This window comes from Centrocercus urophasianus, unplaced genomic scaffold (genome assembly GCF_019232065.1).
Source record: "Centrocercus urophasianus isolate 14NV4802_14NV808 unplaced genomic scaffold, USGS_Curo_1.0 seq_21, whole genome shotgun sequence".
NCBI classification, from domain to species: domain Eukaryota; kingdom Metazoa; phylum Chordata; class Aves; order Galliformes; family Phasianidae; genus Centrocercus; species Centrocercus urophasianus.
Window position 1 is genome coordinate 6,924,110 of NW_024884767.1, and position 22,440 is coordinate 6,946,549.

Genomic DNA, 22,440 nt, shown 5'->3' on the forward strand with positions numbered 1-22,440 from the left:
GATTTGTTGGTATTTTGCTAAAAACTCCTATCTGAGAAGAAAATTGAATATATCTGTATGAGGAGACTAATTGGAACAAGCCAGGCATCATGCCTACCTTGCTCTGCTGGAAGGATGTAGAGATGAATTAGAGCATATTTCTAGAACACATAACTTTGTTGCCTGTGGTCTTTTCAAAACCCTGCTGCCAGAATAAAGCACCATCCGTGGGAAACTGTCATGACAGCAGTCATTAGAAGGCAGGACTGTGTCTCAATGTTTTTAATTTTCCAAAATTCTCTTTTCCTCATCAGTATTCCTAGAGTTTGCTTACCATCAATGCTTTCTCAATTTTGACTTATTCCTAATTTTGCTGATCACCTTTGAGAAGTAGCAAGATGTTAAAGATTGGAGCATCCTGAACTGGATACTGAACAAACACAGTAGAGACAGTCTTTACCATGAAGTCTCAAAGCCACTGTTAATAAAGACTGCTTAGCATACAAGAATGTTAAATGAGAGTTAGGTGTCAGCACTAATGATAATGCTTAATTACCTGTGTTACGCTATCTGATCCAATTCATTTGTGTAGGCATAGTAATTTCCTTTTAAGCTAGCTCAGCTGAGCCAATAAGGCCTACTTTTGCCCATCCAGAATTTTCTGCTGTACAGAACAGACTTTTTTTCTTATTTTTGGCCCTCTTTTCAGGAGCATATCACATTGTCAGATTGCACTGGTTATGCAACACAAGGCCAACACTGCAGCCTGCAAATCTGGCCATCATTGCCTTAATTTGTTGAGACTGAATGTAAATACGAAACTTGCTTGGGTCAGCAAGCACCAAGAAAGAGCCTGTACAAAAAGTACAAAAGCAAGATATTTCAGCACTATGAACACACCACTCTCCAGAATGAAAGTAGCCTTACATCAATTTTTTGAATCAGAATAACTTTATTCTTCTCTTTCTTTTTAAGAGTATAGAACCATTATTTTATTAAAAAAGCTAAGGAATGCAGCATTCTGTTACACAAGTACTCCTACTTTTACATAGCTCACAATGTAAAAATAATTAGCTCTTCCAAATGTCTTTCATTTTTCTTCAATTAAGGGTTTAAGTTTAAAGTAAGCAGTCTTGATAAATTAATGATATGTTTAGCAATCTCAGTTGTTCAATTCTTATTATTACTGTAATTTCTTTGAAGAAGTACAAAATGTTACAAAAGTATCACCAGCATAAGTGATGTTGCCAAGGTGATATTTCTTTCATACCCTGAAGGTCAGTTAATAGAATCAGTACATTACAAACAAACCAAACCCCGCTATTTGTCAGTGAGGAACAAGTGCAAATGTACACTGCCTTGAATTCAGAGACTCTAAAAGTCATAGATACATGTAAATATAAATATGGATAAGGAAGATGTCCAAATAAAATACTGTGCAATGATTCAGCTTTTATTCAAGCCAGTTATTCTAGCTTGCTAATTCTGCACTTGTAAAGAGTATAAATACATTACTGCTAAGGAAGAAAGTATTGTAATCATACTACCCATTGGGTTACTGCTGAATTAGCTTGGCTGGGAGAAAAGGGAGGAAGGGGCATAATGATTTTTTTTTGTTGTTTTTAACATGACTGTTTATTCTAGAACCAGGTGTGTTGTGAATTTGAAGCATCATAATCGTCTTGGAATAACTCCCCATATGGACATTCCTGTTTCAGCGTGAGAGTTTTTATTAAGGGTTAGCTTATTTCACTTACAAAGTTATCCTACCCAGAATAAGTGTTTCCCAGAAGCAGAGCTTTTTCAGAAAAGGTATTTCAGTAAGTTCTACCACATAGACAGAAACTTATTTATATGCCTATATAAAAACTTAATTATGTTTAATAGATTTTGATACAGAAAGAAAAAATGCTTTAACTCCAACTTCCACGTACTTATACAGTATTAATATAGCTTGGAGCATGTATACCTGGTGTCAGAGTACTGCACATGCCTCACCAGGCAATTCCTGTAGGCAAGCTTTAAGCCTTAAAACCACAACTAATCTTCAAAGGTGAAATACAAAGCAAAGAAAAATTGTTTTTACACTTCATTACTTCTTTATGTTCTGAAATGACTATATCACTGCTAGATAAGAAAGACGATTTTATTCTTTAGCATTTTTGAAGTACCAGTGCCACGCATTCCTTTTGTTGATGCAGTGCTATGGCAAGATCTTTGGAGATTTGTAAGATGCAGCAGTCTCCATTTTCATTTTATTTGTCCAATATTTTATATACATTATTAGAAAAAGAGGAGGAAAAACTACATTTCAGATTAGACCACATGGCAGCATTAACATTAGGATTACCCATGATCCTGCTGAGACCTCAGGGAGAAAAATGTGCCTCCCTTCCTACTGAAGTGCTCTGATTTATGTCCACTGCAGTGTCTGTGAGAAGATGCACTGGGAATAGGAAAAGGTCAGATTACAGCCTTTCCAAGATCTTGCCAGAATCTGTGAGCAGGCAGAGGAAATTATTATCTTGGAATTCCAGTGAAAGAAAAAAGATAGAAAAATGACATTATTTTTATAAAACAAAGGAAATGTTGACTGTCCTTTCAATATAAAAATTATTGTCACAACAGCCACTTGTCGCACCCAATAGCCATTTTTAATCCATAAGCAAGATCTTAACTGAAAACAGAAATATTTTTGGGAAATCTGAATATCCAACAGGGCTTACTTTGAAAATAAAACTTTACTATATTTATCAGAAGTAAATATTGAATTCTGTATTATTTACTCAGTTTGCTGTTAAGATAGTTCATTACTTTCATGAACTCTCTGCCTGAGAATAATTTTTTAATGAAAAAAAATAATCTGAAAGCTTTAAATGCTGTCAGTAGGTTTCACTATGAGCTACCTTTGAAGCCACAGCCAACTGGGCACTCAGGAGTTTGTGAAGGCAATCAATCTGGTGCATTTTTGCTTAGGAATAATGACAGGTGTATCTACACAGGGCATCTCATCAAAGGCTGCAGAACTGTGGCCTATGCTCATCCTTGCTCAGAATTCATGTGCTTTGCTGCCAGCAATAAGCAAAACACAAGCACCAGGAGAGAGAAGAGGTCCTTGAACTCTGCCGCAGCCCTGGCAGGCTGACTTGATTGCATATGGTAGATGCCAACATACCACTAGCATTTGCTTTCAACATATCCAAAGTTGCATTATATTTAGATGCCACTGTGAGTTTTATAACTTTAAAGCACTTTTTGATTTGTTGTTCAGGTTTGTGCCTCTGCAGTACCAAGATACACTCTCCTTGTTTTGTGACATTGACATTTTCTTATATTGTTGCTTGCCTTATGCATGTGTTAACAACTGCCACTTGAATGGGGTGACTAGACAATAACAGAGGAACATACTTCAGTTTAAAACTCCTACTCAATATATATATTCCTGAGATTTCTTCTCCTGTCAGTTAAAACTAAGCCATTAAGTTAATCGTATTGAATTTTGAAAAAGGTGCTACCCGAAACCTGTCAAGTTAATTATTCTTCTTTATCCTCTGAGGTAGGAGTGCTCTGTGTCAGGTAAACATTTTTTAAGTGTTCCACCATAACTTTCTCCTCATCTTCAAGATCTGCTCCTTCTTTCATTTCCCACCTGAAAGAAAAAGACTTTATATTAATGTTTTAAACCAGTCTTTAGTACAGGAAACCCATAAACTTGTTACCATCAATTCATTCCCCATCTTTCTCACCCCACCAACAAAACTTGAAGTGCATCAGTCAGCGTTGCTGAGTCATACAAAACTGTTCATTGCTATTATGGCTCTTTGCTTCATTCACTGGTTTATTATATAAAATCTGTTTATATAGTTTCCCTACCCAGGAACTTGTGCAGGCATCCACCAAGGTACATGGATGTTTTCCTCTTTTCCTTTTGCCATTGCACTGAGGACCCTCTTTGAACCAGAGCAAAAGTAATCAACCTATAATTTGAATTTATGACTTCTCAGAGTCATTCTGAAAGACCTCTTTCAACAGCAGTCAACTAACAGTCAGATAGACTCATTTTAATTAATGTGATTTGTTGTGTATTTTTAGGTAGAGGAGTTGTTTGCTTAGAAGAAAGACAACTGAAAACACTAAATGGAATATATTCAAAACAGTTATTGTTGGAGGAATAAAGCACAGAAATCTAGCAGTCTTTGCTAATGGAAGCTTAACAATAAATCAGCAGATTCCTTTTAAAGTGACTTCATACTTGTCAGCACATTTCATTGAATCTTAAACGATAGTGTTGGTAAAAAAATCTTCAGTGTCATCCAGTTTGGACATCCTTTAATGTTCACTTTATCATAAGTTATTACTAATACATTGCATTATCATTTTATTAAAAAGTAGTCTATTTTTAAAGTATTTAAGTGGGTCCGATGAGGATAAGAATGTCTTCTATGCATTTGTTTAACGGTATCCATGAATTAAAGATCTGTGAAATTAGTTTGACAAACACCTGGTTTCTCGTGGAATTTTGAAACTGTTCCACTTTTACACATTTTAAAGTCTGGGGGGAATAATGGATTTTAAAGCACTACTGCGAAGTAGGCAGTAGGACCACAGTGTATCTTTGCTGTTGTAAGTGGGATAGAAAATCAGGTGTCTGTGTTCAAATGGAGAAACACTCAATATTTACTCTTTGAAAATTTGTCCTAAATGGAATCTGTTTTTATTGACATGACTAAAATGTGTGACAGTTGTTTTGGCGATAGCAATTGGTACCAGTCCACTAGCCAGTTCAAGGGATGTGAACATGAATGAAATTACCATCATGCATTACTTCCAAAATACGAGCCTTATCAATCAAACAGCCAACTCCTCTGTTCTTTCAAATTATTAGTCACATAGCTCTTAGAAAAATATTCCAAATTCAGAGCTGGCCTATATATATACATATTTGTCTGGCTGCATCTTGGATGAAATTAAATTGAATTCCAAAAGGGTACTGAAACTATGTGAACCACTCCATTGTATCACCATCTGCATTTTTCATACAGCTCATATAACAACCACAGTGACTCTGAGCATACAGATACGTACTTAACCAAACTTCCAGTATGTTCTTCATATTCAAAAGTAAGCAAGTACTTAGAATAAAATACCATCTCTTTTCTAAGCTTTAGGGTAGAAGTTTTCATGTCAATACTTGTAGTGCACTCACAGAATTAAACATTGGAAATATTCTTGCAAATATGTCAAAACACCAAATAATGCAGGTGAAATGTATGCACCTGAAGAGGACTACCTAAAAACTTTTCTCTATATGCTGTTGCTCTCTATACTGCATACAGTTAATCTTGGGGAAGAAAAAAAAAACAGTAGAATATTTTTCAGACATGCAGCAAAACACTTCAGCACAAATAAATACTGTGAATCACTGAAGTTTTCAGCTGATCTAGACCTCAGATCACGAGGTCAAAGAGGATAACTAGCACTGGGAGAGCTTCTGCTTCGCCTCATAAATGAAGCAAGAGAGGAAGAAGCCTTGACTCGTGCATCTTTACACTAACAAAGTACGAGGGGAAAAAAATCCAGTGCTCTAGGATGGTTCAAGTGCTGCAGCTCAGGTTTCCTTTGCAAGGTATAGGCATGCTATCCTTACATCAATACATCCATTTATATAAAATGTTGCATTATATGTTTGTTTCTCCACTGTACTGAGTTATAAAAATATTTTTCAATCCGTCTTTTAAACACCATGCAGAATATTTTAGCAGGGCTGTATTTAATACATTGTGATACATTAGTGGCATTGATATTCTATTGTGATATTGCAAATATTTTGTAAACTATACTTATAAACCCATGGAGGTACTTTTAGAAAAACATAGTAATGACTACATTATATATTAAGTTGCTTGTTACAGACCAAAGGATTGTTGCAGTTGACAGCAAAGCAGTAAGTGTGCATTCTAATTAACATACATGTTCATATTCCGATATAGATTACCAGAAGTGATACTAATTGCACATGCTGCAGTTAGGTTCTTTTATAGAAATTGCCTTGGGAAGTTTCCTTCTCACTGAGAAGTTTACTCACTGTTATTATTTAGAGCAACTGTGTAAAGGGAAAAACCTGTAAAACAAACAAACAAACAAAAAAACCCCAAAAAACAAAAAACAAAAACAAAAGAAGCAAGCCAACCCCAAAGTGAAATAAAAAAAAAAAAAAACAAACACAACAGGAGTAAATATTAGTAGAATTAAAATGAAAAGTAAGAATGCTATAGAATTCAGATGTATTTTAAACTAGAAAAATCTCCTGACTGGTTTTATTTGAGTGACCTTTTTAAAGCTTATAGAAGACAAAAAGTATGAAAAGCGAACAGTTTACAGAAAGGATCACCTTAATATAAATATTTTATAGTGGCACTTTATGTATTCATAACAGTGCTTAGGTAGTATTTTGACATCTATTGCTTTTTGTAATAATTACAAGTTTTGACAAGGACTTGCTAAACCTTACATCATGCATAACTTCATGGAAGAAAAAAAAAAAAAGGAAATGCAGCCACTGGAAATAAAATGGATGTTTGCCATACTGACACCATTGCTATTCCTACGGGAAAGCAGGTCCTACTGTAGAATTTGGTAAGTGATGAAACATTAACTGTACAGCTGTACATCAGAGAGCTGAAAATATGCACTTCCTAATGAATAATAATAGCAATGTTTAATAATTGCTCTGTAGAAAAAAATAGCAGTACATTTGATGACAGTGACATAATTCATATCCAATCTAAATCAGACACAGACAATACCATTCAGGTATGCTATCACGGGTAAATACTGAGATATAAAACCCTGAGCTCTTAAGTTTATATATTTTTATTTTGGTGAATTATCACTGGAGAGCTTTACAGACCATTTTCAAGAGGAATTCTGATAAAAACTGTAAGCACAAAGAAAAAAAAAAAGGTCTTTTTTGCCGAGCATTGAGAACAAAATCAGTCAATGGTGGGAGAAGAACAAAGAAGAGGTGCTTAAGCTTATCTCACATTCATTTTTGTGTTTATGTGTTTTAATGTTCTTTCATGTAATGTACATGAAAATATTTTCCACATATTCATTTTCTTCAGTAAGCTGTTTTGCTGTAATTTTCAAACTCCCATCTGAATGAATTTATTTATAAATAACACTATAATCTGAATGAGGGAAAATAAGGCCATAATTTGCGCATAAACAACTAATCAATACAATTTTGTGAAATGGAAACAAAATTCATCCCATTGTTTCATAGGTGCAGATTTCTTGCAGGGGATGTATTGCTTGTGTCCTGCCAGCTGTGGCACAGTCCTTGCAGCTGTGCAGCCCTCCCAGCTCAGCTGGCCCTGTTGTCCCATTCCACTTACAGAACATTTTTCATGTGCAGGCATTTCCCCCAACCTCTTTAACTTGAGCAGAACTGAAATGTTTACTTGTGCTTTCTCCAAAAGAGGTCCCCATGTTTCCCTGTATTATTGACTGCTTGCTGAAGGTAGGATGACCATTTTTTTGCTGGCCATTCCAAGGAAAGAGGCTAGTGACAAAGTAAGTAGGCATGAAGCAGAGACAGGAGTTTTGGTATTTCGTTTTTGCTGTTTGCAGCCCTGACACTAATTGTAACCCACCATCTCACATCCTGTTCTCAGATCTGTGTGCTTTGTGGATTTTGGTGAGATTTCCAACACCTTAATTGAAACAGCCACTATCTATTTCTGTGTGCTGGATTACACCCTCATGTCTGCACCTGAGATGAAAGAAGTGTTAAGTCTGGTGGTTTTGGATAGTTCTTGAGATTTCTGATGATGAATTCAAATTCAAATGTATTTAAATTTAAATTAAAATTTAAGCTCATATGCAAATGTTTGTTTCAATTGAAAAAAAAAAACAACAACAAAAACAAAACAAACCTATACCTTTAAGTAAGTATTTTATTGACATCAGTCAATAAAACGACTGGTGTTCCCTACACTAAGCTGCAAGAGGTAACGAAATAATGCACGTAAAGAAAATATCTTGCCATCAGCTCACAGAGCACTTTAATGAGTTATATTTTTGCTTCCTGGAGTCTGTGAAAGACAGTCATGCAGTGAGTTCCTGCAGACAGTGAAGGATCATTTTATCTGTGTCTGTCATGTTGTATTTCACTGTGAGATGAGAAAGCTCAGCAGCTGGTATCTTGTTTGCCACTTTTGAGTATTAGAAGAATATACACCTCTGTAGTTTTCATTTCCTATTTCAGTTCAAAATATACATTTTATAGCATAAGAAATCATAGCCTATAAAGTACTTTTCGTCTCTATGTCTCTATGAGGAAGCCATTTAAATCTGGTATTTGTGTATAATCTCAAGTCCCAAAAAATCTTTTCAGCTTCTGTGTTGGGCAATGTTTTGTTTTTCTAATGGTAGTTCAATCAAGTTCTGTTTGGTTAAAATTTGTTTTTGTTTTCTTTTTTAAGTCTGAAACTAATTTTTTAACTCCTTAAATTTTTACGGTACAAAGGGTGTCTACTTTGCTTCAACCATTTTTGCAGTAATTGAACCCTAATAAACATATGCTCCTCTCAAGGACATAAAAATCAGAGGTGGGAGGAGAGTTATCAGAAATACAGCTTCTGTACCATAGAAAAGAATCAGAGCAACAATGCTTATGCATGTTGCAATTTTGGTAGTGATATTCACAATAGAATCACACCAGTTGAGATGAGGTCACTGTGTCTACCTAACACAAACTAAGTCACACATTTTGTTAGTACAGAATAAGAAATGTTCACTCGTAAAGAAAACTTATATTGCTTTCATGAAAATGTATGTGAAAAATGCGTCCTTCACCATATTCAGAAACAAATCAGAACTGAAAAATTCAGTACAACTTGGCTAAATTCTTCTCTCTTACAGATACACAAACAGCACAAAAAAAAGGTCCTCCCAGATTTTTTTTCAATCAATAAAATCAGGAAAGATACAGAGGAAACACTATGAGAATTATTTTTACATATATTTGTAATTATTTTATGCTACAAGACTGGGTGCCAGTCTTGTAACATAAAATAATTACAAATATGAAGAAGGAAGACAGCTGAGGAGGATCAACAGCAATATGCTCCTACTTCCAAAGACCAACCCAAAAGAAGAAACAGTAGTAGGATGTACTGAAGAAATCAGTACACAGAAAACATTTTAGAAAGTATGTCATGAGAAAAGAATAGAGCTCTGACTCACAGGTTAACCTGTCTCAGCTATGGAGTTAAGACATTAGAAGGATATCTGAGAAGTTCTGGGCTGAAATAGAAACTTCACAAGTGTTAGAACAGAATGATGAAAGACCCTTTTCCAGGGCAAGAACACAGATACGAATGTTGTCAAGGACAGCAGAAGGTGCACAGCAAAAATTTTATAAGAAGCTTTCCTACTGCAATTAGAGAGGAGAGGCAGTGTTTAGCCAGCCTTCCTGTTACTGCTGCTTGCTATCCCATAGCTTTGAAGGATGGCATCTAAAGACTCAGACACCAAGCTATGAGAGGTAACAGCAAGCTGTGGCAGAGAGAGGGAACAGCATTGGAATAGTATGCAACTTTCTCTTAGGTCTTCTTTTAACTAAACCTTTTTATTTCACATTTTTAGCATGGTACATAGTATCTATAATACCTAAACAATAGTATTTATGATACCTATCGTACCTGAAATAAGAAAAGGATAAGGAAGAGAGACATCATACACTTCCAATAGTTCTCCTCCACACTGCATCACTCCACTAGTATTCCTCGTGGGCTAAGGCACCTGAATTCCCATTAGGCTTGTTTTGTCAGACCTTGGCCAGCTGGCTTTCCATCATTTCACTATGAGTCATGGAATATGTGCCTTCTTAAATTGAGTCTCACTGTTGCATTTTTGTGCATTTGGGAGTGAGTTAGATCCTATTAGCATAAAGAAGAGAAGATGCATAGAAATATACGTACATCAGTGGGATCCTAGAACTATAATGCTATTGAGAGATGAAGTGAATGCTAGAACCTTCCTCATCTTGGCAGGGAATTTGCTTGCCACTCTTTCTCTTTTTTTTTTTCCAAAAATAAATTATTCGTGTTCAACCTTTGGCTGAAAGATTTTGAAGAACAGGACAGATTTTACTTGACCTATTCTTGATAAGTATTTTAATTAAGAGCAATTTAATTAAAGTTTAAATCCAAAATGAACACATTTGGTTTCAGGGTTTTATAGGTAAATAATGTTGGTTTTTATTCAAAATTATATCTCAGTTTGGAATGTGTCTTTGATTTCACAAATTTTTCAGCAGATACTCCCTACATTTTCAGCTTTTCCAGAAACTAAGTGTGCGTAAAATGTTTTTGCTCAAGATAAAATTTTGATTTTTTGTTGTTGTTATTTATAATGAATTTAAAGAGATAAACAAATAAAAACCCGACTGACAACCATTTATATAGCTTCAGTTTGTAGGATTTGTGCCTTCCGCAGATTTTGTCTTTTATTTCAACTGCTTAGAGTTTGAAGTAGTTTATTCACAAAGCATAATTTTCTGTAGTGATATTCATAGAAATAATGGTGCTAAGATCCCATATGCTTATTGCCAGAAGGTTGTATCTTGTCCCCATTCCTTTATTTCTTCTTTAGACTATCCCAAGAATCTCTAGTGCACATGTGAAACAGTTTACATGAGTCTCTGAAGAAAGAACATTTGTACACTTGATACTGCAATTTCACACATATATCAAATACATGTGCACATACATACGTACACTCATGTGAATATGATGCATGATCACAGAAGACTAATGATGCTGGGATAAAAGATGGAAGATTTTACGGAAATAACGGGATCAACAACACTATGCATAAGCTATAAATGCCTGGAAATGACTATTTAGATGATTTTGCACTTTCTATAATTTTATATAACTTGTTAATTGCTTTTTGAAGAACTGCAGAGACGCACATTCACAAAACAGAAGTATCTTATCAAAGTGTTGGCAACATTTCCATTAAGTAAATATAATTTTTACCTGCATATGATTACATGATAGAACTTGATAGCCAAAAATGTATTTGCTAAAAATATCCAGCTCTTCAAATCATGCACTGCTTGTTCTCTCTCCTCAGCTCTCCTCTTTTATTTCAATTTACAAAGGCTTTCTGTAATGAATGTTGAAAACCCAGTGTAAATAAAGCATTAAGTTTTCAAATGTGATTACTATGGCATAAGTGCATTCTGTAAATGCAAACACAAGTTACGTCTGCTGAAAAATTGCATTTGATCATTTGACAGCTTCTGGTGGTCTCAAGTTTGACTGCATTTAGACTGAAAAAGTGTTTTTCTATCTTTACACAGAATTTCCTGCAACACTGCCTTTAGTCCTCCTACTATGCACTGCTGAGACTGCCATGAGCTCCCCTCATCGAGGAGGTGTACCCACTCACACATCTGAGCCTCCTCCATGCTGAGCAGTCCCAGCTCTCAGTGTCTCCTGCTTTTATCATATTTCTTCATACCATGTGGAACTACCCCAGATGGCACACAAACACCATATCTCCTTCACACCTGTAGAAATTCTAGCAGGCAGCCCTACCAAAGGAAACATTAGACCCGTCATTAGCGCCGCCCCATATGGCATAGTTGTCCCTCCTCATTCATGCTGCAGCTGCATTGCGCTCTGACTATGATGCGCTCATGTAACTAAAGATGGTACTGTAGAATATTTCTACATGGCATGACAGAGTGTTGTAGGTAAATGCCAGAGACAGTGCTGAACGAGCTCCTCACAGTTCTGGAAAACAGCGCAGCTTTGTTTGCATGATACTGGCCTAAGCTCAGAAAGCCATACCTGCTAGTCAGGAGGGCAGATAACTTCCTCAGATGGCCTTAATTTTGGCATTTTTACACATTCTAAATCTTCAGCTAGCAATTTGAATTATCTTTGGATGTAGTATATTTATATGCTATCTTAAAATTATAGAGCACCTTATGGAAAATGCTGACAAAAATCCAATAAAGAATATCACAAGATGGTATATATATGTATATATATATATAAAGCATTTTACAGCAAATATAATCCCAGTACCACATACAAGTAAAATCACTATCTTTCACTGGTATTAAAAAACACCTATCTGCTCCAATATAATCCAGTGACCACCAGAGTGCACCTATTTTAGATGCTGGTGGGTAATTTTCTGGAAAGACAACATGCTTTTAAGTAGTTCTATCCACCAGTTTAAGCTGAACTGCTTGGAACAGGTAATCCATGAGGAGTGTGTCTCAGGCTTGGTGTCACAGCAGTCGGGGTTCCGTGTGTCCTGGCCTGCCCAGTTAGCTATGGGACAATTCCCTTCATCACACAGCACTACTCTGCTGTTTTAGCACAGATGCTGATCAAATGCTCCTACAAGTGCCCTTGTACTCCTAAGGTTTGGATGAGCCCACACGAATGACATCACTTAATGAGAGTCACCTGATCCCCAAGGAAAGAAAACCAGTTTCCTTTACAGTATTTTATCCATGCAAACTTGTCCTCATACTGAAAAATCAAACTGGTTTCAAATTTTCAAATAGTTTTTTGCAATTGCTGAAAAAATGACGTAAATTTGCCTAAACCAGGTATCTGTGCTATATGTCACTACTTCATTTCCACGTCTGAAACTTGCAGGGTAAATGTGGTCCCTCCAATAAAGACCAATATGTGACCACTGCCTTGTTTCTTATCCTATAGGAAATAGATGTCTAATACATAAAATCCACAATAATTTATTTCAGGTCTGATGTACTTTTTAAAAAGCAACAGTATGGAATCTGTGCACAAAATGACATGACCATTGATGGCAAAAACTGAGTAAGGATGAATTCTTTAATGGTAGAGATTGAGATATGCCAAAAAAAAAAAAACAAAAAAACAACGTAGGGGATGAAGGGCCATAATGAAGTGGGTGGTTTCCATTGTTAGATACAGAAAAACTGAATTCAACAAGCACTAGGCCTAACAGCTGTATCTTATTTTCAAAACTTTGTGACAGGTTGTGCAGCCCTGTCTCACTCCATGAGAACTGCTGGGGATATACTGGAAAAGCAGAAAGCAATGCGTGCAGGGATACGATCTCAAAGAAGAAAAACATAATCTACATTTAAAAATCTACATGACCTGACACATTGATTTTGGACTAGCAAACAAGTGAATGAACAAAGGAGATAAACACAGATAAATGTGGTTTCTGTCCACAGTATGCTTCATTGTCAGCAGGTTAACACCTCTTTCTAGAAAGGTGTATACTAAATAAGTAAATTAATAAAGACCTCTTTTATGTTTGGAACTGAAAATCTTACTGTTTTATCACTTTGCTCCAAGCATCATCTCCATGTAAGATAAAACCGTCTGTACCAGTGTAAGCAGTGTAATTTTTACATTTAGAAATGGGGAAACTGCATCAGGAAAACATTGTCACATCACAAGTGCTAAGAGAAAGGTGAGTGAAAAGACGACTGAAAATTCTGGAAATCATTCAGGTAGACCAGCACCTGGCAACCCAGGTAAGGGAGCAAACAAGAAGAAACTCCCCTGTATCTTTTCTGTAAAAAAAGCATAACAACTGATAAGGAACTGCGTTGTTTCTTTGTTCTCTGCTTAGCTCAGGTAGCACTTTAACTGTTGTTAACTAGAAATAGATGAATAAATTAAGGGAAGTTTCATGTGGTTTTGCACTATTACAAAGAACAGCAACTCTACTGAGCAACATGCCAAACTCACCTGCATAAAACCACTCTTGAGGAAAGTATTGTGAATAGTTTTTTCTATCATTCCATATATGCACTTACTTTAGCAGCTGAAAAGACAGATGATTTAACAGAAAAGCTACATGTTGAAATGCCTTAATATACTTCACATTTCTGGTAGCTTTTTTCCACTCCTCCTTCTTTGGAAAGGATGTACAAATATTGTTTTAAAGACTATGAGGATCTAGTTTTCCAGTTCATCCAGTAGAATAATTTAAACTATAATAATGGTTTTATTAACGCAAGAGGTGATTGAAGGACTTTGCTGTACTTAACCTAAATGCTAAAGAAAATGATCTATTAAATTATTTTCCAGTACTCTTGTTAGTGTACCAAAAACACTGTGATACAAAAAGAAACCAACGCATGAGTATAGTACAGTAAATCTAAACTGATTTGAACATAATCTATCTCCAGCAAACATTTAATTAGTTTCCTATCAGGCTAGTGAAAAGAGCATTTGGCAAGTGATTCACTAAACTTTCTGCTGGCACTATTTTCTAGGCTTCTTTAGCCAAGGCAAGTATTATTTAACAGATAAAGGAAAAGGCAGTTTTACAGATGGCTGTCTGACGTACAGATGATGTCAGGAATGACAGAGCAAGGAGGAGATAGATAACGACGTGCAGGAAAGCAATAATACCATGCAGATTTTTGGTTAAGGCATGTAGATGTAATTGAATTGCACATGATCGTTATTACTACCAAGGACTGCTCTGAAAGTAATGGCTTATATTTTATGACGTTGGCCCATGACATCAGACACCGGTGTTGGTGGTACGGCAGTAGGGCTTGGACCTTCCCACCAATACCCCATTACATGTTGTTGCTGTGTGACATGGCAGCAGAGGCGCAGTCTGACAGAATGGTGTCTGACAAGGAGGTGCCAATGAAGCAAAGGTGTGTCACTGAATTCCTTCATGCGGGAAAAGGTGGCATCGCTGACATTCATTGACACTTGCTGAACATCTATGGAGATCGAACAGTGCATGTGAACACAGAAAGTCACTGGGTAGTGAGTTTCAACAGTGGCAACAACGACAGTGGGTCACCTCTGCTGGTGCAGACTGTTATGAATGTAGCATGCAGGCTCTTGTTCTTTGCTGGTGAAACTATTTCTTACGGCTGTGTCCCATTTTTAAGAAGAAAAAGCATTTCAAAACTAGAAATCAAGAAATCTCTCTTCTTCCCATGGAGTGTGCTGGTTTGGCCATCACAACGCAGGGAAAAGCTATACATCCTTACACTGCTTCCTGGTCCAAGTCATGGAGAACAAGATGTGCAAAAGCTGTCAGGTTGTGGTACCACAATTCAATGAGGATTTCATTAATTCCTTAGCATAAAAGAAAGAAACCAACACTGTGGGACAGGCTGTACCTTTCCAGTTCTAATCACATGCATAAGACATGCAAGGAATGGTGTCCCATGTGCTGGTGCAATTCCCAGCTGCCAGGCTCCTGGCTTTGTGTGTATGCAGATGTACTTTGAAAGATTTGGGTTTCATCTTGATGCAGGATAGGAACTATTTCAAAAATCTCTGACTTCCATTCTTTCTTTATTTACCAAGTATACTGAAACACAGCCAATGAAATCTACATGTGATTCAAATATCATACTTCTATATACGAAGGTCTGGAAGACTTCCAAAAGACAAATGTAGGTGGAGCCTACAGCATCTGGCAAAATGCCTATAAGATAATGCCATTTTCAGCATTTGAAGCAGGAATTCTAGCCTATTAACTTTTCTAAAGCTGCTTATATGTTTCAGAGAACATGACACAAAACACTTTGATCTATTCTGATTAGGATGGATTTGAGGTAGCAAAGAGTTAAAAAAAATATAGTAATTCCTCACCATATTTGAGCTCCTGGTAATGTACTTTTTATTTCTAAAAATCAGAAATCAGCACAAAATTCAGTGCTTTCAGAAAAAGAACAATTCCTGCACAAAGAGCTGCCAAAGAAATAAAGAAATGATGAATATTACAATAAATGAGAACAGGAAGCCAAAGTCAGTGCAGTGTTTCTCTCCCTTTTGAATTTCTAATTCTCTCTATATTTCTGCTTAAGTTAGACAGCATTCTCACTACATATTTGTGGTGCATCTTGTGAACTTTGTTCTCGGATAAAATAGAAAGAATACATTGCTGAAAATGTATTGAAATTGTTTTAATTATTTAGTATTTTTAATAAGAATGATGGATTTAGAAATTGCAAGGAGCCTTAGGATCACAGAACCTAGTGACTGATGCAGCTGGCACTTGGAAATTTTATTTCATCCTACCAGCAATTTCTGTGTTTCTGAAATGTCTGAAGCGTCCACAGATATGGCAGAATCTGTGCTGAAAAGATAGAAGTGGGAACCAGATAGAAGTATGGTGTATCTGTCTAGTTACAACATACTAAAGTCACAACAAAGACATTGTAAATCATGGCTAAGTCACTTCATAGGCAGAGATGAGATGCTTGTAGCCTACATAAAAATTGTTATGAGCACAGGAACCTTTGACAGATCAAGCACAAAACTACTGCCGTGTTGGCTCGTTACCCTACGCTCCTTCAAATTTCAGTCAAATAAACACCAACCTACTCTTTTACCTTACTGACCACTCACTCAACTTTTAACAACCCTGGGCAACCTGATCTGGTGAGTGGCAGTCTTGCCCACTGCAGGAGTTTGGAACTGGGTGGGTTTTAAGGTCCTTTCCAACCCACACCATTTTATGACTATGATTCTATGATTCTATTCTGCCTCTCAGATGCACTTGAACTAGAGCATCTGTGTTTAAAACTCACCTGCAGTATTGCAAAAAAAAACCCCAAACTAGACAGAAGTACTCTCTTGTCAAAAACTCTTTGACCTCTCCCTTATAAAAGCTGAATAAAAAAACAAGGGTGTTTGGGTCACATTCTCTTCCTTGAATTTGCTTTTCACTGTAAAGCTGTACACCCTAAAATGCACACAATTTATTAAGAGAGCTAAGAATCGTGGAAGTCAAACTGTTGTGAAGGAGGAATTTGTACTTACTGCTGGCTAATATTGCAGCATGGAAACCCACACACAAATCTATATAAAACTAAGAATGATATGCCCAATTTGCTGGATGTGGGTGAATGTTTCAAGTAGGTATCGTTGCACATTTACCCTTCTTCTAATCATTTCTGAGTGAGACAGTAAAGCTTCATGTTGAGCAGACATGGCTAACTCAAGACCAGAGATCTGCTAGGAGACCAAATCAGGGAATGAGAGCTGTTGGGGCGTGTCATATTACATTCATGTATTTTTCCCTACAGATTTTTTACAGAAAGTAAACATAAAGATCTGTTTCTTATGTTCCCATATGCAGCCCTCCTGGAGTGTTTGGTCAGAAAAGATTTGACTGATTTACAGTCTGGTATTGTAGTCATGAGAAGCAACATGAAAAATTCCTGTTCTCTGCTTTCTTTAGACATGTCACTCTAATATCAGCTATCTGTTCTGCATGAAAGGCACAACTTACTGTGAGTCTATTCATTAAAACATATCCAAACACACATAAAAAGCAATCTAACAAGAGTATATTACACATGCAGATCTAATGTGCTCTGTTTCTGAACAATTTTAAGACAGCACCTGATAGTGGTGGTCTTCTGGTAGGTGGTGTGATAAAGTACACAATGCATTTAGAAGTCCTTTTTTAAAAAATTCCTTTCAACTGCTTGTTCTTTAACTTCCTTAATTTCTTAAATTTGCTGAGCCTCTTTCTTTCCTAATGTTGTGGCAGTGGAGTACATTGCTGATAGCACAATACCTAGTACAGTATGCCTTCTGCAACAATTTTGCAGGTAATTTCCTCAAACTCAAAAGAAACAACATAGATAGGACAAAGCTAGTCTGTAATTTACTTCTGGATAGCAAGTTATCAATTTAGTCACTTCTCTAACAAAATGAAAATAATTTTTGTCTCTTAGATTGAATTTTAACTGTGCTATTACAATATTTTCCAATACTACTAATATCATGCATATTTAATTTTATTTCAGAGATAAAACATTTTTTGGTAGGAAGAGGAGGATAAACTGACACAAAATGAAACAATTCTTCATGTTAAAAATAACCAGCATGAAAACACAGTTGCAAGGAAGGTAAATTATAAAGTATGCATTTATCCAATCATTTTAAATACCATAATTACACTGACTGCTCATCAAAAGACTTTTAAGACTCATTAAAATTATAAAACATTTCTAATTAAATCCATATTTAAATGAAGTTTCTATAACAAATCTACATGGTACTTTAAATCAAACAAAAAAGTTTTGGTGAAAAAATCCAATTAATTGAAGTTTTTGTGAGTATTAAAGCTTGATAATGGGGCCACAACAGTTGCCATTTTGATAAAATTGAAGCTTGTTGGTTGTGCTATATCCATCTCCAGCCCAAACTGCTCCCAAAACAATTAATCTTAAAGAAATTTCACATGCCAAATGTTATCCTAGAATACAATTTCTTTTCTTTTTTTCTTTTTTTCTGGCAAGGGTAGCTTTTCAATATAGCAACTGATGCAAGTGGCTCTTATGGCTAATATTACCTTATACATCATTTAAGTGATGCCATCAGAAGGGAAAGGAAGGCATCCACTCACATATGCTCTTAGCCCCTGTGATTTCAGTGAGTGTTGGCCAAGCAAGGCTCTGGGGACCTGGGCTCTTGGCAGTGCAAAGGCAGTTCATCAGTGTTCATGTAGAGACTATCCCTGCGTACCCCTCTTCAGACCGCATCTTTGAGGATTTATAACAGGTTCCCACTTCTGATCTTGAATGGCTTTACTGCTTTTCATCAACAGCATTAATGTTTTTTCAACATTACCAATAGCATCACTCCTTTTGATCCAGGATCTTACCTGTAGATGTTTAAGTATGAAGAGGACATCCCTATTACAAATACAACCTGTAACATCATGTAATTCATCTATTTCAAATTTATGTAACATTAGATATTCTGAGGGAACATATTTGATGTATTTCTATTGTTTTCACCTTTTCTTAATGACAGTTAACCCTTTCTGAACAACACCAGAGCCTTAAAATGACTTTCTAAGATGCACACTTGATGAACCAATTGCACTATTCTTTCCAGGTAACTTTCAGAAACTCTTAAGCAGGAAGTACTATTGAATGAACAATTCAGGAATATAAAACTGAGGACACATACGAAAGATTTTTAAAATAATACCCTCTCTATGACCATACTGGACCTATCTTCTATATAAAATCAAATCCTCTGAGAAGGAATGTTTTTAAGGATTTTTTCTGACAATGCTCATTACATGCATAGTGACAAAGATGAAAACTACAATTCAAGTGGATATAGCACTATTAATTTTATGGTATATAAGAAAGCTTGTAAACGTGTTCTATTTTAGATTGTATATTTCAGGATAAAAGATTGTATTACTATCCCATGGTGATGAAAATTCTTCATCTGAAATCACGGAAAATCTAAACTTTCCCATGTTCTTCTACATAACTAAATTGTACTTCATGATAAATTAGCCTCACTTAAGGATTTATGTTTACTTATATTGTCTTTCTGCACACAAGCCTGCATATATCAAGTATAGGCACTTGCATAATTATCCTTAGTAAGAAACAATTATTTGCTTATCCATTATTAACGTGCTTGTAAAAAAGTATTACTCTTTCTTAGCCAAACTTTCTGTCTGGAAATCCCTAAATGCAAATTAGTCTATTATAAAATAATTTAAGAAACACAGGATTGCAACCAAGGTTGGAAAGGTTACAAAACTTCACTCAAAACAGGTTAAACTATACTAGGTCACTCAGGACCACATCCAGTCAAGTTTTGAACTCTTCCAATCATGAAGAGCATGATGTATTTGGGCAACTTTTCATCAGTAAAAATGTACATCTATCTCTATTTACAAACTTTGTTGAACTACAATAATTACATCAATAACTACTATTAATTTTCATAATTTATAATTGCAGAACCAGGCAGCTGTGGGATATTCTTCTGAGTAGAAGAGGTGGCTATTTCTCTAAATGTTTCAGAGATTCAACATGTGGCTTTGCTGAAGGACGTAGGAATTCAGCATGGAAGCCCTCACTGGTAAATACAGGGACTCTATAACAATCTGATGAAACGAGAAATCTCAGCAAACAAAGTGTAAGCAAAGCGTAATTGAAATGCAAGTTCCTCCAAGCTTCCTTGCTGCCTCTCCTTGTGGAGAAGTCACCTTTCTGTGGTGAAGTAGGACACAGTTTTCCAAGAAAAGTCTCTTCAAGAGGCTGAAATTCAAAAATCATAGATGCTTACAAAGAAAACATGTAGACTAGATGACAAGAGAAGAGTAGCATGCTAGCAAAAAAGAAAGAAGACTTGCAGGTGAAGGGAAATGCACTGATGTATGAATATAGGACAAAGCATCCACGCCTTCTTTGAGCAATCATAAGGATCAGTCTGGATAGTTTTACCCTGTTATGGTAACAGAGACCGAAGAGCTGTTTACTCTATCTTCCCTGTTCTTCCTGGTCCTAGAGACAGACAACTTTCTCTAGCACTTGACAGTACTTCCGCTGTGGGGAAGATGGTGTGGCAGAGATTCACTTTCATAAGTTTCCTGCCCAATTTCAAAAGAAGGATTTTTTTTTTTTTTTTTTTTTTTTTTTTACAAGGAATCTCAGAATGTGGGCTTTGTGAAAAGTCAAAAGTTTTCTCTGGCTTTCCTCACTCTTGACTCTTCATGTTCTAGCAGTAAGACCTCTGACCGTCCCAAATGAAAAGGACACACTCTATTGCATCTCACTAAACAATCATATTCAACAGACATTTAAGAGTAGACAACCTACGTAGCATACACAGCAACTGTAATCTTGAATTATTTTCCGTGATTTTCATTTTCCATTGCTTGTAAAGTGAGTTTTTGTTTTGCCATTTTTTTTCCCCCATCTGTCTGTCCATGCTTAAAATTGCCACCCTTTGTATTCTTCATTTTCCTCCTCCTTTTCTTTCTTACCTCTTTTTTTTTTTTTTTTTTTTTTTTTTTCCCCTCTATGCTGAAGGGGCAAACAGGCAAGTGAGATCTGTCTCTATGCACACCTTACGTGTGTCATTACAGAACAATGTTAGGAATGGTACAGTTTTGCCAAAAAAGTCTCAGATCTTAGGAAAGGAAAATGAGCTGCAATTTTAACAATCAACACATGTAATAGACTACATAAATTCTACTGTACATAGAAATAACAAGACCTTCTTGAACCCTCCCAGTGATTAATTAGAAAACCTGTCTTACAGATTTTTCTCTCAGGTGTAGTAACCTCATAGACCTTACCATTAAGAAGTAATAAATAAGTGCTTGGTTAAGCACAAACTAGTTGATAGGCAGTGAAAAAGAGTGATGATCTTGGTTTTTATGCAAGACAGTTATCCTGTCATGCTACCTTTGAGAAAAAATAATACCAAATAAAAAATAAAAATTTCAATGCCTAGTATAATTATTTAGAAAAATTAATTACCGTATCTCCAATATTAATGCAACATGCAGGTAGCACAGAGCTCAAGCTATAATCAGGGCACTCTGCTATCACACTACTCTACATTAGCTCACAAATCCGAAACAAAAACAGCCAGCAAATCTGCAAAAAAAGCATATGAAATAGTATAAGGAAACCACACCTATGTTATGGCCTGGAACATATGCCTAGTGAAAGATAGTGCTATATTTTTAACCTTTAAACATTGTCTTTTTAATGCGCTTCTAAGAAGCACAATGTGAGGAGATGCAAGTTTAAAGAAAGTTTGACAGCATAGAAGATGCAATGGAAAAATTACCTCTTCCCACAGATTACCAGATGCTACATATTGGCCTCTGCATTGTTTGTGTTACAGTAATCATCTCAATTTATTATTTTTTTTATATACCTTCTGATTATTTAAGATTATTGAAGATTATTGAAAAGATATAATTGTTCTAGTTCTGCCTCATTTATTTTGAATTTTCTTTAAAAGAACAATAATTTAAGATATTAGGACAATAAATACAACTAATGAACAAAATTAATAACTAATACACATACATTATACCATATATAATATATTAATAACTAATATCTTAGTTAATAAAAACAATCAGTTTTATTAGATGATTTAGAATACAGAACATTAGAATTTGGACTAGTTTTAAAAAGTATGATGCAGGAAGGTCTTAGTTCTGCCATTTTCCTTTCCAATCCTTACTTGTATGAACACAAGTTCATACAAGTAAAACACATACAAAACACAAATTGTTTTTTCTGTGCTTAGCACAGCTTTATCATTGAATTTTCAGTGTCTATACCTCTGTGAGCAATAAGTAGCAACTGCCACGGACAGAGGTTGCTGTTCCCTATGGGCTATATGCCCACAGCATAAGAGGAAGATGCGAAAGTCAAATGGGTTAGGGATGCAGAATGATGGACACCTCCTTGGATAGTCAGCAGCAAGCAGGTGACACTATTTGTGTTAGCAATGAAACAACTCCTACTCATTTATCAGACACATTGTAGAGGTACTGACAATTTACTCCTCATGTACAAAATCCACATTCTCCATTTGGCCAAGTTAACAGTGGAGGGAAACACAGGAGGCAAAAGAGAAGGCAGCAGATTTT

General features: G+C 35.9%; 1 protein-coding gene across 2 annotated transcripts in view; it reads right to left on the minus strand.

The window, feature by feature from the left end:
• Nucleotides 1-984: 984 nt before the first annotated feature.
• KIAA0825 (KIAA0825 ortholog) overlaps nt 985-22,440 on the minus strand; it is a 229,984-nt gene continuing 208,528 nt past the window's right edge. The window contains exon 20 of one of the 2 annotated variants that reach the window (XM_042823068.1): nt 985-3,628. In XM_042823068.1, the coding sequence (XP_042679002.1) occupies nt 3,514-3,628 (115 nt within the window). In that variant the 3' untranslated portion in view covers nt 985-3,513. The remainder of the gene's footprint in view (nt 3,629-22,440) is intronic. The other variant, XM_042823066.1, reaches the window with a different exon arrangement.